Below are 15012 nucleotides of genomic sequence, written 5' to 3' on the forward strand. Positions count from 1 at the left end.
TGTAATCAAATGAATTAGTGTTTAGTGCTAGTTTGCATCAAACCTGTCTTGAGCATCCTCATTTTTCATGCACCTGGGGGAAAAAGCTTTTGGCGTGGCGAATCCAAGCCTCACATAGGTCTGGATCAAAATCGTCGCATGCCTCATCCATGGCCTGAAGGAGAGTAGTATGCTTATGGGGATGGCAGTCATACATCTTCCATCTATATTGTATTTTACATTATTGTATGGTACTTATGTACTGTAGTGGTCCTTTACATGGCTCAGTTCATAAGAGCATGGCACTAGCAACACCAGAGTTGTGACTTCGATTCCCAATGGGGTCACATACCAAAATGTGGAGTGTTGTTACTTTGGATAAAAGTGTCTGTTGCGTAAATGGGATATACTGTATCATGGTATTAGAGTACTGTATTGGCCAATGCAATTTTAGTAAAGCGGTATGAACCCCCCCCCAAATTAAAAATACCTCAGCAGCTTAATTTTGAATACATGAAACCTACCTAATATTGAGTTGCACCCCCTTTTGCCTTCAGAACAGCTTCCATCCTTTGGGCATGGACTCTACAAGGTGTCAAGCGTTCCACAGGGATGCCGGCCCATGTTGACTCCAATCCTTTCCACAGTTGTCAAGTTGGCTGCATGTCCTTTGGGTGATGGGCCATTCTTGATACACACAGGAAACTGTTGAGCGTGAATCCTCTTGATACACACAGGAAACTGTTGAGCGTGAATCCTAGCTGCGTTGCAGTTTTTGACATACTCCAAACCAGTGCGCCTGGCACGTAATACCATACCCCGTTCAAAGGCACTTCGGAAAGTATTCAGACCCATTGAATTTTTCCACATTTTCTTAAGTTACAGCCTTATTCTAAAATGTATTTTTTTTTTTTTATCCTCAGCAACACAAGACCCCATTATGACTAAGTGAAAACAGTTTTTTAGACATTTTTGCTAATTTATAAAATATTAAAAAATGGAAATACCTTAAGTATTCAGACCCTTTGCTATGAGACTGAATTGAGCTCAGGTGCATCCTGTTTCTATTGATCATCCTTGATGTTTCTACAGCTTGATTGGAGTCCACCTGTGGTAAATTCAATTGATTGGACATGATTTGGAAAGGCACACACCTGTCTATATAAGGTCCCACGATTGACTGTGCATGTCAGAGCAAAAACCAAGCCATGGGGTAGATGGAATTGTCTGTGGGACTCCCAAAAAAGGATTGTGTCGAGGCACTTATCTGGGGAAGGGTACCAAAACATTTCTGTAGTATTGAATGTCCCCAAGAACAGTGGCCTCCATCATTCTTAAATGGAAGAAGTTTGGAACCACCAAAAGTCTTCCTAGAGCTGGCTGCCCAGCCAAACTGAGCAATTGGGGGAGAAGGGCCTTGGTCAGGGAGGACAACCATCTCTGCAGCACTCCACCAATCAGGTCTTTATGGTAGAGTGGCCAGACGGAAACCACTCCTCAGTAAAAGGCACGTGACAAACCGCTTGGAGTTTGCCAAAAGGCACCTAGACTCTCAGATCGTGAGAAACAAGATTCTCTAGTCTGATGAAACCAAGATTGAACTCTTTGGCCTGAATACCAAGCGTCACATCTGGAGGAAACCTGGCACCATCCCTACGGTGAAGCATGGCGGTTTTTTAGGGACTGGGAGACTAGTCAGGATCGAAGAAAAGATGAATGGAGCAAAGTACAGAGCGATCCTTGATGAAAACCTGCTCCAAAGAGCTCAGACTGGGGTGAAGGTTCACCTTCCAACAGGACAACGACGCTAAGCACACAGCCAAGACAACGCAGGAGTGGCTTCGGGACAAGTCTCTGAATGTTCTTGAGTGGCCCAACCAGAGCCCGGACTTGAACCCGATCGAACATCTCTGTAGAGACCTGAAAATAGCTGTGCTTCAACGCTCCCCATCCAACCTGACTGAGCTTGAGAGGATCTGCAGAGAAGACTGGGAGAAACTCCCCCAAATACAGGTGTGCCAAGCTTGTAGTGTCATACCCAAGAAGACTCAAGGTTGTAATCGCTGGAAAAGTTGCTTCAACAAAGTACTGAATAAAGGGTCTGAATACTTATGTAAATGTGATATTTACGTTTCATTTTTTATAAATTGGCTAAAAATTTGAATCCTGTTTTTCCTTTGTCATTATGGGATATTGTGTGTAGATTGAGGGGAAAAAATACTATTTCATACATTTTAGAACAAGGCTGTAACTTAACAAAATATGGAAAAAGTCAAGGGGTTTGAATACTTTCCGAAGGCACTGTAAGTGTTTTGTCTTGCCCATTCAACCTCTGAGTAGCGCACATGCAATCCATGTCTCAATTGTCTCCAGGTTTAAAAATCATTTTTTAACCGGTCTCCTCCCCTTCATCTACACTGATTGAAGTGGATTTAGGTGACATCAATAAGAGATCATAGCTTTTACCTGATCAGTCATAGAAAGAGCACTGTCTTTTGAACACTGTGTATAGGGAATGCATTTATTATTTGTTTTGGACTTTCTGGAATATTTTTATATTTTATTACTGCATTGTAGGAGCTAGAAACAGAAGCAGTTCACTGCAACTGCTGTAACATCAGCTAATCTGTGTACGCAACCAATAAACTTTGATTTGATTTGTTACATACAGTATATCTGTTCTTGTCTATCAGTTTTTTTTTATTTACTGTGGAGTAAATTCATAATCATAGTTGTGTGTGTGTGTGTATATATCATATTTTTCATGTTTCTATTTCAGACATTTTCATGATTTAGTTCTCAATCTGTAGAAACAAAAGTTTAAGTGATCATCAATTAAGAGCAGTCAGATTAAGTAATGGTGAAATCTCTTAACAAAAGAGAATCATATCAAAAGTAATATGAGCATTGCGTTGTGAAAGGCAATTACTTTATATTAACATGTATTGCAATGTCAAACATGTAGTTCTAGATGAAACACTGATTAAGTTTGGTGAAAAAGTGACTGATTTAGTGTAATGTCCTTAGTCAATTCATATTGTCCTTAGTTTCAAAACAATTGCCTTTTTGATAATCTGTTTTAAGTTTTGTACTAAGAGTTTTGACAATGTACCACATGCTTGTGAAAATTGCACCAACGCTATAAAAAAACTGTAATATGAAATCGTTCCTATGCAAATGTAAGGAGTGCATCTTTATGGGTCAGCTGTTCCATATGCATATACTCACCTTAGATCAATTACTGGCTTTATCTATGATGCACAAAGTCACAGCAAATTACATCAGAAGAGGGGAGTAGGCCTAGTATTTTCTTAAACAGAAATGTCTAGAATAGTTATTCATTGTATTTATATTTAATTATTTAATTATAGGGCTATTGTACGGAATACCTGCAATTGCAGCCATTACTCTTATCATTGGACTTAGTTACACAATGATAGTTGTGATAGTCCACTATCTTTTTAAACAGATAGGATAACCATTTAACGACGAATAAGACAGTATCTTTGCAATCATCCACACGTGTAAGGTACTCTATCCCCGCTCATGACGAGCATGACATAATTGCTTATTTATGGTACCTTATGAGGTTGGCTAATATTCAACGTTGGCTGGCGAAAAAAAACACTCAGGCCAAATATGTTTTGGTTTCTTCCCACGGAGTGATTTTAGGGCGTTATTTGAACGGGAGTAACCCCGACTGTTTCACCGAAAATAACCCGGGCACTGCAGCATCAGCACCAGACAGATGCGCAGGTGCGGTCTTTAAAGAGACCGCGCGCGGATAAATTCACATCGGTGGGTGCATTCGATAGCCTACAACCTACGTTTGTATTGCTTACATCACTAAGATGAAATAAACAAACAATGGATTGGTGTATCGACTTTTCAATCGGATTTTTTTTGTAGCTATGGGCAACACGCATAGGCTACGACATGGTCGTCAATGCTTATAGGCTATGTGCCAAATCATTCCAAATCGTTTTGCCCAATAAGGAATAGCAAAAAATAGTGCGATAAATGTTTGTAATTGCACAAATATTCAAGTATTATTCTGCTGTGTTATATGTTAATCGCATTTCTAAACTACTGTTGGCACCCCAAAATACAACTTTGTGTGGGGTCGGTAGCCTATAGGTCCGTCAATTTCTGTTTTGAATTAATTCAGATGAAAACCCATAATCCCGATTCATATGTGTCCTATACATAAAACACAATAATCACATCATCATAGCTCTAAAAGCATTCAGCCTGGGCTTCCTGTGGACTATCTCCTCGCAAAACCTGCCAGTAACGCCCTGAAACCCAGACCGACGGGCGTGCCAGAGAGGCACTGACCGGCAAGATAACGGTACTGCGTGCTATTGAGCTACTGCAGCAAGCCAGAAGAAGACGTGGAGACTAGACGTAGGAAAGAAAATATCATCAACACCGCGGCAAGGACGTTTGTGAGTAGTCTGATAGGTGCTCTGGATATGGGAATGAAATAAGTATAACACGTCTGATTTAGCCTATAATCTGTCAGAAATCGAACGCACTCCTGATTGATTGACTAAAGATGCAGCATTTGTTGAATTATTAATCACTGACAATCATCATACCACACTTATTCCGGCCAGAAGGGGGATTTTATCATTTCGACAATAATTGCGGTAGATATTGTGTGCAGGACGTTATGTAGCATAGCAAGCACCGAGTGATCTTTTTTTGGGGAGGAAAAACACCGTTTCCTCATCCTTCTCCATCGCGCCGTAACCGAACCGAACCTTCATGGAGCCTGGAACACAGTGACGATCTTTGCCTGGCACGGGACTGACTCGTTGGGCACCATCTCTTGTTGCTGGGTCTGCTGTTTCATTGTAAAGGGATGAACTGACCAGTGCTCTTCATAAATGGGAACGGAGTGCTCTATTGTTGGTCAAGTCAACACTCAAGAAAAAGTATGTTGGATTAATTAATGCATCATTGGTAAATGTTTCATAATGTGAAGGATTGAAAATTAGCTGTTTATATTTGTGTGCATTGCGTTTATGCTTGCATGTAGGCCTGTGTGTGTTCGTGGAATAGCAGTCTATTTCAGATCATGCATGTATTAGTGATGTAATGCATGGAACAGCATGGAACAACCTCTCTTCTTTCACTCCATCCACCCTCCTTCCAAACACCTCAGTTCTATGTTCATATCAGCCCATGTGCAGTACAACCATAATTAGGTTTAGCCTTTGTTCTGGTAGAGAGCTCAAAGAACACAGATTCAAGAGATGGTTTGATGTTTACATCATCACAGGGAACGTAGTAACAGGTGCCTCTGAAAGAGAGAACCCGTGCCACTTCTCCAGGCTATTACCAAGTAATTACTCATTAGGACAGACAAGCACTGGATTCCTTACTGCCAGCAATGTATCAGCTAAGGCTACAGACGAAAGACATGAACCATATGCCTTTAGATGTGCCACCTTATTACCCCCCCATTCCATCACGTGGCCAGGCGGCAGGGCAATGCATGAGAGAGGAAAGAACAGGGCAGCCTTGATCTCACAGAGAGAGAACCCCATTATGGTCTGTCAGCCCGCGTCCACAATGGCACCCTATTCCTTTTATAGTGCACTACTTGGGAAAGGGTGCCATTTGGGATACACAGGTTCTGTTGAGATGAACCCATTATGGTTCGTTAGGGTTCTGCAGAGCATAGTGTGATGATAGGGTTCTGATTTTTAAAAAGTAGTACACTATAAAGGAAACATGGTGCCATTTTGGATACAAATGTTTTGTAAAAATGCTGAGTCCATTGGTTTGTCAGGGTTCTGTAGAGGTCTTAAAGCAGTGTGCTGGTGGTCCGTCGGCTTCTAGGGCCTGAAGCAGTGTTCTAATGGTCGGTCGGGTTCTAGGGCATAAAGCAGTGTTCTAGTGGTCGGTCGGGTTCTAGGGCATAAAGCAGTGTTCTAGTGGTCGGTCGGGTTCCAGGGCCTGAAGCAGTGTTCTAATGGTCGGTCGGGTTCTAGGGCATAAAGCAGTGTTCTAGTGGTCGGTCGGGTTCTAGGGCATAAAGCAGTGTTCTAGTGGTCGGTCGGGTTCTAGGGCCTGAAGCAGTGTTCTAGTGGTCGGTCGGGTTCTAGGTCCTGAAGCAGTGTTCTAATGGTCGGTCGGGTTCTAGGGCATAAAGCAGTGTTCTAATGGTCGGTCGGGTTCTAGGGCCTGAAGCAGTGTTCTAGTGGTCGGTCGGGTTCTAGGGCCTGAAGCAGTGTTCTAATGGTCGGTCGGGTTCTAGGGCATGAAGCAGTGTTCTAATGGTCGGTCGGGTTCTAGGGCATAAAGCCGTGTTCTAGTGGTCGGTCGGGTTCTAGGGCATAAAGCAGTGTTCTAGTGGTCGGTCGGGTTCTAGGGCATAAAGCAGTGTTCTAGTGGTCGGTTGGGTTCTAGGGCTTAAAGCAGTGTTCTAGTGGTCGGTCGGGTTCTAGGGCATAAAGCAGTGTTCTAGTGGTCGGTTGGGTTCTAGGGCTTAAAGCAGCGTGTTAATGGTCAGTCGGGTTCTAGGGCTTAAAGCAGTGCTCTAGTGGTCGGACGGGTTATAGTGCTTAAAGCAGCGTGCTAATTGAAGTTCACTAATGGAATGTCAATCAATAGAGGCCATGGTCAGGTCGTTTTCTCCTTTTCCTCAATCTAGGAGTTAAGGTTTGAGCCATGCTAAACAGAATTGACACTTTACAGTAGGCCTATAACAGCACCACACAATGCAGATTGGAGTTTTATTTATTACATCTGTTTTAAGGGCAACTCTACCTCCAGGGAAGAAACTGATGTGATACAGTGTTGGCTCCTTGCAGTTTTGCTGTGAGATATGTTAGCTTTAGTTAGACTTGGTCTATGTAGCTGATGCTACATTGTATCATTGCACACTGCTGCACTGCTGTGTATCATTTCAACTGCAGTTGAAGTCGGAAGTTTACATACACTTAGGTTGGAGTCATTAAAACTCGTTTTTCAACCACTCCACAAATTTCTTGTTAACAAACTATAGTTTTGGCAAGTCGGTTAGGACATCTACTTTGTGCATGACACAAGTAATTTTTCCAACAATTGTTTACAGACAGATTATTTCACTTATATATCACTGTATCACAATTCCAGTGAGTCAGAAGTTTACATACACTAAGTTGACTGTGCCTTTAAATAGCTTGGAAAATTACAGAAAAGGATGTCATGGCTTTAGAAGCTTCTGATAGGCTAATTGACATAATTTGAGTCAATTGGAGGTGGACCTGTGGATGAATTTTCAAGCCCTACCTTCGAACTCAGTGCCTCTTTGCTTGACATCATGGGAAAATCAAAAGAAATCAGCAAAGACCTCAGAAAAAAAATTGTAGACCTCCACAAGTCTTGTTCATTCTTGGGAGCAATTTCCAAACGCCTGAAGGTACCACATTCATCTGTACAAACAATAGTACGCAAGTATAAACACCATGGGACCACGCAGTCGACATACCGCTCAGGAAGGAGACGTGTTCTGTCTCCTAGAGATGAACGTACTTTGGTGCGAAAAGTGTAAATCAATCCCAGAACAACAGCAAAGGACCTTGTGAAGATGCTGGAGGAAACAGGTACAAAAGTATCTGCAGACTTCAACTGTATGTGGCAGCTTAGGCCTATGCGACTTCCTATTGACTTGATACACAATAACACACTTCAAACTACCTCTAATATCTTGTCAAGTATACGTCCATTGCTTGTAAGTGTGCTTTCTCCCACTGCAACTTATTATAAAGATCTTTGTGGATAAATCAAGCTGTCTGAGGCTAGGCAGTCATAAGGGGCAGCAGCCAGCCGCACCTACAGTATACTCCGATGACTCACTGACTGAGCCTTTACATATTGTAACAGGACTAGGTGTTGAGCAAATAAATTGCTGCATTTCTACCTCCTACCCCATTGAGACAGAAACCTAAACCTGCAAAAAGACGGTACTTTACAGGTAAAGCCCCATGTCTGTATTCGGAAAGTATTCCGACTCCTTGACTTTTTCCACCTTTTGTTGTGTTACAGCCTTATTCTAAAATGAATAAAATATTTTTTACCCCTCATCAATCAACACACAATACCCCATAATGACAAAGCGAAAATGTATTTTTAGATTTTTTTTTTGCAAATGTATTAAAAATAAAAAACAGGAACCTTATTTACATAACTATTCAGACACTTGGCTATGAGGTGCATCCTGTTTCCTTTGATCATCTTTGACATTTTTCTACAACGTGATTGGAGTCCACCTGTGGTAAATTCAATTGATTGGACATGATTTGGAAAGGCACACACCTGTCGATATAAGGTCCCACGATTGACTGTGCATGTCAGAGCAAAAACCAAGCCATGAGGTCGCAGGAATTGTCCATAGCTCTCCGAGACAGGATTGTCAAGGCACAGATCTGGGGAAGGGTACCAAAACATTTCTGCAGCATTGAATATCCCCAAGAACACAGTGGCCTCCATCATTCTTAAATGGAAGAAGTTTGGAACCACCAATACTCTTCCTAGAGCTGGCTGCCCGGCCGAACTTTGCAATCGTGGAAGAAGGGCCTAGGTCAGGGAGTTGACCAAGAACCCAATGGTCACTCTGACAGAGCTCCAGAGCTCCTCTGTGGAGATGGGAGAAACTTCCACAAGGACAACCATCTCTGCAGCACTCCACCAATCAGACCTTTATGGCAGAGTGACCAGATGGAAGCCACTCCTCAGTAAAAGGCACATGACAGCCGGCTTGGAATTTGCCAAAAGGCACCGAAAGGACTGTCGGACCATGAGAAACAAGATTCTCTGGTTTGATGAAACCAAAATTGAACTCTTTGGCTTGAATGCCAAGTGTCACATCTGGAGGAAACCTGGCACCATCCCTACGGTGAAGCATGGTGGTGGCAGCATCATGTTGTGGGGATTTTTTTCAGCGGCAGGGATTGGGAGACTAGTCAGGATCGAGGGAAAGATGAATGGAGCAAAGTACAGAGAGATCCTTTATGAAAACGTTCACCAGAGAGCTCAGGACCTCAGACTGGGGTGAAGGTTCACCTTCCAACAGGACAATGACCCTAAGCACACGGCCAAGGCAACGCAGGAGTGGCTTCGGGACAAGTCTCAATGTCCTCGAGTGGCCCAGCCAGAGCCTGGACTTGAACTCGATCGAACATCTCTGGAGAGACTTGAAAATAGCCGTGCAGCGACACTCCCCATCCAACCTGACAGATTTTGAGAGGATCTGCAGAGAAGGTTGGGAGAAACTCCCCAAATACAAGCTTGTAGTTTCATACCCAAGAAGACACAAGGCTGTAATCGCTGCCAAAGGTGCTTCAAAAAAGTACTAAGTAAAGGGTCTGAATACTTATGTAAATGTGATATTTCCATTTTTATTAGTAATACAGTTTAAACATTTCGAAAAGCCTGTTTTTGTGTCGTCATTATGGGGTATTGTGTGTAGATTGATGAGGGGGGGAAAATGTATTTAATAGAATAAGCCTGTAACATAAATAGTTGAAACAGTCAAGGGGTCTGAGTACTTTCCGAATGCACTGTAGTGTACTGTACATTATGACTGCCTAGCTATGAGCTTCAGACAGCTTGAGTAGAACATTCAGTCGGGAGTCAGTCTTCCAAAAAAACATTCACAACAATATTGTGACAACGTGCAACCCATAAATAGTGTTGGTGTTGCTCTGCCTGCATGCCTTTCATGCTGTAGTAGGGAAACCAAGTCCCCCCCTAGAATAATTCATAGGAGCTAGAATCAATAGAGCAGGTTTGATATGCGAGTTGCAAAACAAGGGAACCAGAACAAAACAGACCGGTGTCGTGTTCCAACCAACCGTCGATAGGAAGGACTCAGCTTTTGTACCCCAGAAAAGTATTTTTTTGTGGTGTGGTAAGCGTAGCTGTACAGGTAGTATAAAGTGTGTGTGTGTGTGTGTGAAAGCTAATGTGAAATATTGGTGTATTTCCTCTTAATTGGCTTGTGTGGTGCGACGTGTATCCTCCACGTTGCCCAGGCCAGAGAGAGTGGGGAGTCAGGAGTGGAGCAGTGGGGGAGGGGGGATACTCCGTGTAGGCCAGGAGGTTTCACGAGAATTAGCCGTTTCAGCACTATAAGGCTCTGCTAGTCTGTAACCAAATCCTCCACTCCTCGTACCGGCCGGGAATCAGATCCCCCCACATCCAGCCTGTCTATACCGTAGACCTAATAAAACCTCTTACAACATTATACAGTGAGGGGAAAAAGTATTTGATCCCCTGCTGATTTTGTACGTTTGCCCACTGACAAAGAAATGATCAGTCTATAATTTTAATGGTAGATTTATTTGAACAGTGAGAGACAGAATAACAACAACAAAAATCCAGAAAAACGCATGTCAAAAATGTTATAAATTGATTTGCATTTTAATGAGGGAAATAAGTATTTGACCCCTCTGCAAAACATGACTTAGTACTTGGTGGCAAAACCCTTGTTGGCAATCACAGAGGTCAGACGTTTCTTGTAGTTGGCCACCAGGTTTGCACACATCTCAGGAGGGATTTTGTCCCACTCCTCTTTGCAGATCTTCTCCAAGTCGTTAAGGTTTCGAGGCTGACGTTTGGCAACTCGAACCTTCAGCTCCCTCCACAGATTTTCTATGGGATTAAGGTCTGGAGACTGGCTAGGCCACTCCAGGACCTTAATGTGCTTCTTCTTGAGCCACCCCTTTTGTTGCCTTGGCCGTGTGTTTTGGGTCATTGTCATGCTGGAATACCCATCCACGACCCATTTTCAATGCCCTGGCTGAGGGAAGGAGGTTCTCACCCAAGATTTGACGGTACATGGCCCCGTCCAGCGTCCCTTTGATGCGGTGAAGTTGTCCTGTCCCCTTAGCAGAAAAACACCCCCAAAGCATAATGTTTCCACCTCCATGTTTGATGGTGGAGATGGTGTTCTTAGGCAGCATTCCTCCTCCTCCAAACATGGCGAGTTGAGTTGATGCCAAAGAGCTCCATTTTGGTCTCATTTGACCACAACACTTTCACCCAGTTGTCCTCTGAATCATTCAGATGTTCATTGGCAAACTTCAGACGGGCATGTATATGTGCTTTCTTGAGCAGGGGGACCTTGCGGGCGCTGCAGGATTTCAGTCCTTCACGGCGTAGTGTGTTACCAATTGTTTTCTTGGTGACTATGGTCCCAGCTGCCTTGAGATCATTGGCAAGATCCTCCCGTGTAGTTCTGGGCTGATTCCTCACCGTTCTCATGATCATTGCAACTCCACGAGGTGAGATCTTGCATGTAGCCCCAGGCCGAGGGAGATTGACAGTTCTTTTGTGTTTCTTCCATTTGCGAATAATCGCACCAACTGTTGTCACCTTCTCACCAAGCTGCTTGGCGATGGTCTTGTAGCCCATTCCAGCCTTGTGTAGGTCTACAATCTTGTCCCTGACATCCTTGGAGAGCTCTTTGGTCTTGGCCATGGTGGAGAGTTTGGAATCTGATTGATTGATTGCTTCTGTGGACAGGTGTCTTTTATACAGGTAACAAACTGAGATTAGGAGCACTCCCTTTAAGAGTGTGCTCCTAATCTCAGCTCGTCATCTGTATAAAAGACACCTGGGAGTCAGAAATCTTTCTGATTGAGCGGGGGTCAAATACTTATTTCCCTCATTAAAATGCAAATCAATTTATAACATTTTTGACAAGCGTTTTTCTGGATTTTTTTGTTGTTATTCTGTCTCTCACTGTTCAAATAAACCTACCATTAAAATTATAGACTGATCATTTCTTTGTCAATGGGCAAACGTACAAAATCAGCAGGGGATCAAATACTTTTTTCCCTCACTGTACAACTAGACCAAACCTGTGTCCCAAATGGCCCCCTATTCCCTATAGGCCTCTGGTAAAAAAAAAAATGAAAAAGTAGTGCACTATATAGGGAATAGGGTGTGACTTGGGACGTCTATAGCCCTAATCACATTAGCACCGCCAAAACCGTCGGACCTCTAAGAGCTTGTCTAGCATGTCTGCAATCACTACAACACTGTTTCCACTGTCTCATCATCACTGTTCACAGCTTTATATAGAGCCACACCATCCCTACATTACAAACTGATTGTCCAGGTCATGTCCTTATGGAGTAGGCCTGGCAGAGTTTGTTTTTCACAGTCAATCAATGTCAGCTCGTCACGTCATCATTCACTCAATTGCTTGATAATCTACCACTTTTTTATTACATTTCAATACTCAAACCTCCAAGCCCATGGCAGAGAATTGGGTTTATCTATATCCCATGGTATGATAACATAATATGGATCTATTCTTACCACATTTGCTTTGGGATTTAACAGAATATCCAGCAAACCAAAATTTTTCTGTGAAAGTTCCCAGAACATTTGGTAGGTCGCGGCAAATGTTCTCATAACACAAATACTGTCCTGTCACGCTGATGACTATAGAATATTTGTATAAAACATTTGTCTGGTGTTGCAAGAACTTTCCTAGAACCCATTTAATCTATTCTTTAAAGGTTACCAGAATGTTTCATTGGGTTGTTGGAACAGTCTGGTGAGAACATTGTGGGGACATCATTAAAGGTATGTTCCCAAAACACAAATACTGTCCAGTTGTGTGGATGATTCTACATGGTTTCTTCTATAGTGTAAAAAACAGTCACCTGATGTTGCAAGAACATTCCTAGAACACATTTCATCTGTCTTTTGTGTTTTGGGAACATATCTTTTGGGATCTCCATTCTGGGAATGTTCTTGCAACATCAGGTGAATGTTTTATACAAACGTTGTATAATCATCAGCATGACTGGATAGTTTTTGGTTGAAGAGAACATTTTCCGCAACCTCACAAATGTTCTGGGAACTTTCACAGAACCAGTTTTGGTTTGCTGGGAAAACATTACTGTTATTATATTTTCTGGAAACCTAATAGCTTTTGGAGAATGTTCTGTGGTGATTGTTACAGATGTTGTGCACAACATTTTAGTGAATGTTAGGAGAATATTCCAAGGATATTTCCTAATGTTAGATAAAACTCTAACTAGAACTTCATGGGAATTTTAGGCAATGTTCTGGGAATGTTCCCAGTTTGCTGGGTAACCTACTTGTAGAATCTCATCTCATATACCCACTCATCACAATAATAACATGCGTAATAATAACATGACATCTGTAGTATTATAATAACTGACCGTTTCCCCCCTCTTTTCCAGTCTGTTAGTATGGCTGAGAGGACGTTGGAGACGTCTGTCTCTGTCAGCATCCCTATGGAGGAGACCAAACTCCCTGGGGGTGGGGGTGTGCCCACGGAGGCCCCGCTGCTCACCCACCTAAAGAAAGTGGAGAACCACATTACGGATGCCCAGCGGTTCTCCCACCTGCCTCGGCGCTCTGCTGTGGACATAGAGTTCACTGAGCTGTCGTACACCATCAGAGAGGGCCCCTGCTGGAGGAGGAGAGGTACTGCAGCTCACACACCACCCAGACATTATGCACCACCCCTACACCACACATACTAAAGATAGATAGGTAGCTGAGATATATATCCACCCATACACCACCCCTACAAAAACAATACAACAGGGTCATATTTGTTAGGGTGCACTGTAGCAAAATGTCTTCCAGAGTCGTATTGGAGAAGTTCAGATAGTCAGTCAGTTTTCTTTCATTTGATCCCTAATGAAAACGACCCTGATAACATCACAGAGCATAATGGCCAAGTAATGAGAATCTTTATTGGGTGATGGCTATATATATCATATAGATGAATTTATGTATCTACAGTTGAAGTCTGAAATTTACATACACTTTAGCCAAATACATTTAAACTCAGTTTTTCACAATTCCTCACATTTAATCCTAGTAAAAAATCTATTTTAGGTCAGTTAGGATCACTACTTTATTCTACGAATGTGTCACGACTTCCATTGTCACGAAGTCCGCCTTGTTCGTTCGGCGGTTGACGTCACCGTCTTTCTAGCCATCCCCGCTCCATTTTTCATGTATCCATTTGTTTTGTCTTGTTCCCTGCACACCTGGTTTTCATTCTCCAATCAATCTATGTATTTATTCCTCTGTTCCCCATCATGTCTTTGTGTAAGATTGTTTGTGTTACGTGTGTATTGTTGACGCGCCGGACTGGCTTGTTTTTCCCTGTTATTTTTCACGAAGATGTTTATTGTTAAACATAATTCTTGTAACTGTTTTGCTCGTTTTTCACTTTTACCTAAATAAAGTGTGCGCCTGTTCACAAATCTCTGCTCTCCTGCACCTGCCATGACATCATTTTCTGGAATTTTCCAAGCTGTTTAAAGGCACCGTCAACTTAAAGTATGTAAACTTCTGACCCACTGGAATTGTGATACAGTGAATAATAAGTGAAATAATCTGTCTGTAAACAATTGTTGGATAAATAATTTGTGTCATGCACAAAGTAGATGTCCTAACTGACTTGCCAAAACTAGTTTGTTAACAAGAAATTCGTGGAGTGGTTGAAAAACGAGTTTTAATGAGTCCAACCTAAGTGCATGTTAACTTCCGACTTCAAACTGTATGTAGACTCAAGCTATACCCATACACACATTACTGTAACTGGTGTTCAAACACTGGCAGACCTATCTTGGTCGATTGTCTTACTCCTTGTACTCTTCTTATTCTCTCTGTGTGTCTGGAGTATCCAGCTCGAAGGACCAATGATCTGTATGCAATACACACACACACACACACACACACGTCTGTTCTACCAGGCTGTGTGGCTGCTGTATATTTGTGCTGTGTTCAGCAGAGTTTAGACACAATAAATAATTCACACTAGCAGCCTGCCCCCCCCTACCCTCCAACCCATCTCACGATGTACGATACGCCCAGGTTATGGGCTTCACCAGGCAGACACAGGGCCAATATACGATTGATCTGCTCATTAAATATTAATGGCATTTAAACCCACCGGCCTGATTAATGAGCAACTTCAGAGCCTTGGAGTCTCCAGAATGACGCAAAATGGTTCTGGTTGGCCATACCTCTCTG

At 42.6% G+C, this 15012-nt stretch overlaps 1 protein-coding gene across 2 annotated transcripts in view; it reads left to right on the plus strand.

The window, feature by feature from the left end:
• The first annotated feature begins 4176 nt into the window (after positions 1-4176).
• abcg4a (ATP-binding cassette, sub-family G (WHITE), member 4a) overlaps positions 4177-15012 on the plus strand; it is a 36744-nt gene continuing 25908 nt past the window's right edge. Inside the window, exons 1-2 of one of the 2 annotated variants that reach the window (XM_071337377.1) lie at positions 4177-4427; positions 13200-13446. In XM_071337377.1, coding sequence (XP_071193478.1) covers positions 13209-13446 — 238 coding nt within the window. In that variant the 5' untranslated portion in view covers positions 4177-4427; positions 13200-13208. Of the gene's footprint in view, positions 4920-13199; positions 13447-15012 lie in introns of both variants that reach the window. The other variant, XM_071337376.1, reaches the window with a different exon arrangement.

Source organism: Salvelinus alpinus, chromosome 13 (genome assembly GCF_045679555.1).
Source record: "Salvelinus alpinus chromosome 13, SLU_Salpinus.1, whole genome shotgun sequence".
Taxonomy (NCBI): domain Eukaryota; kingdom Metazoa; phylum Chordata; class Actinopteri; order Salmoniformes; family Salmonidae; genus Salvelinus; species Salvelinus alpinus.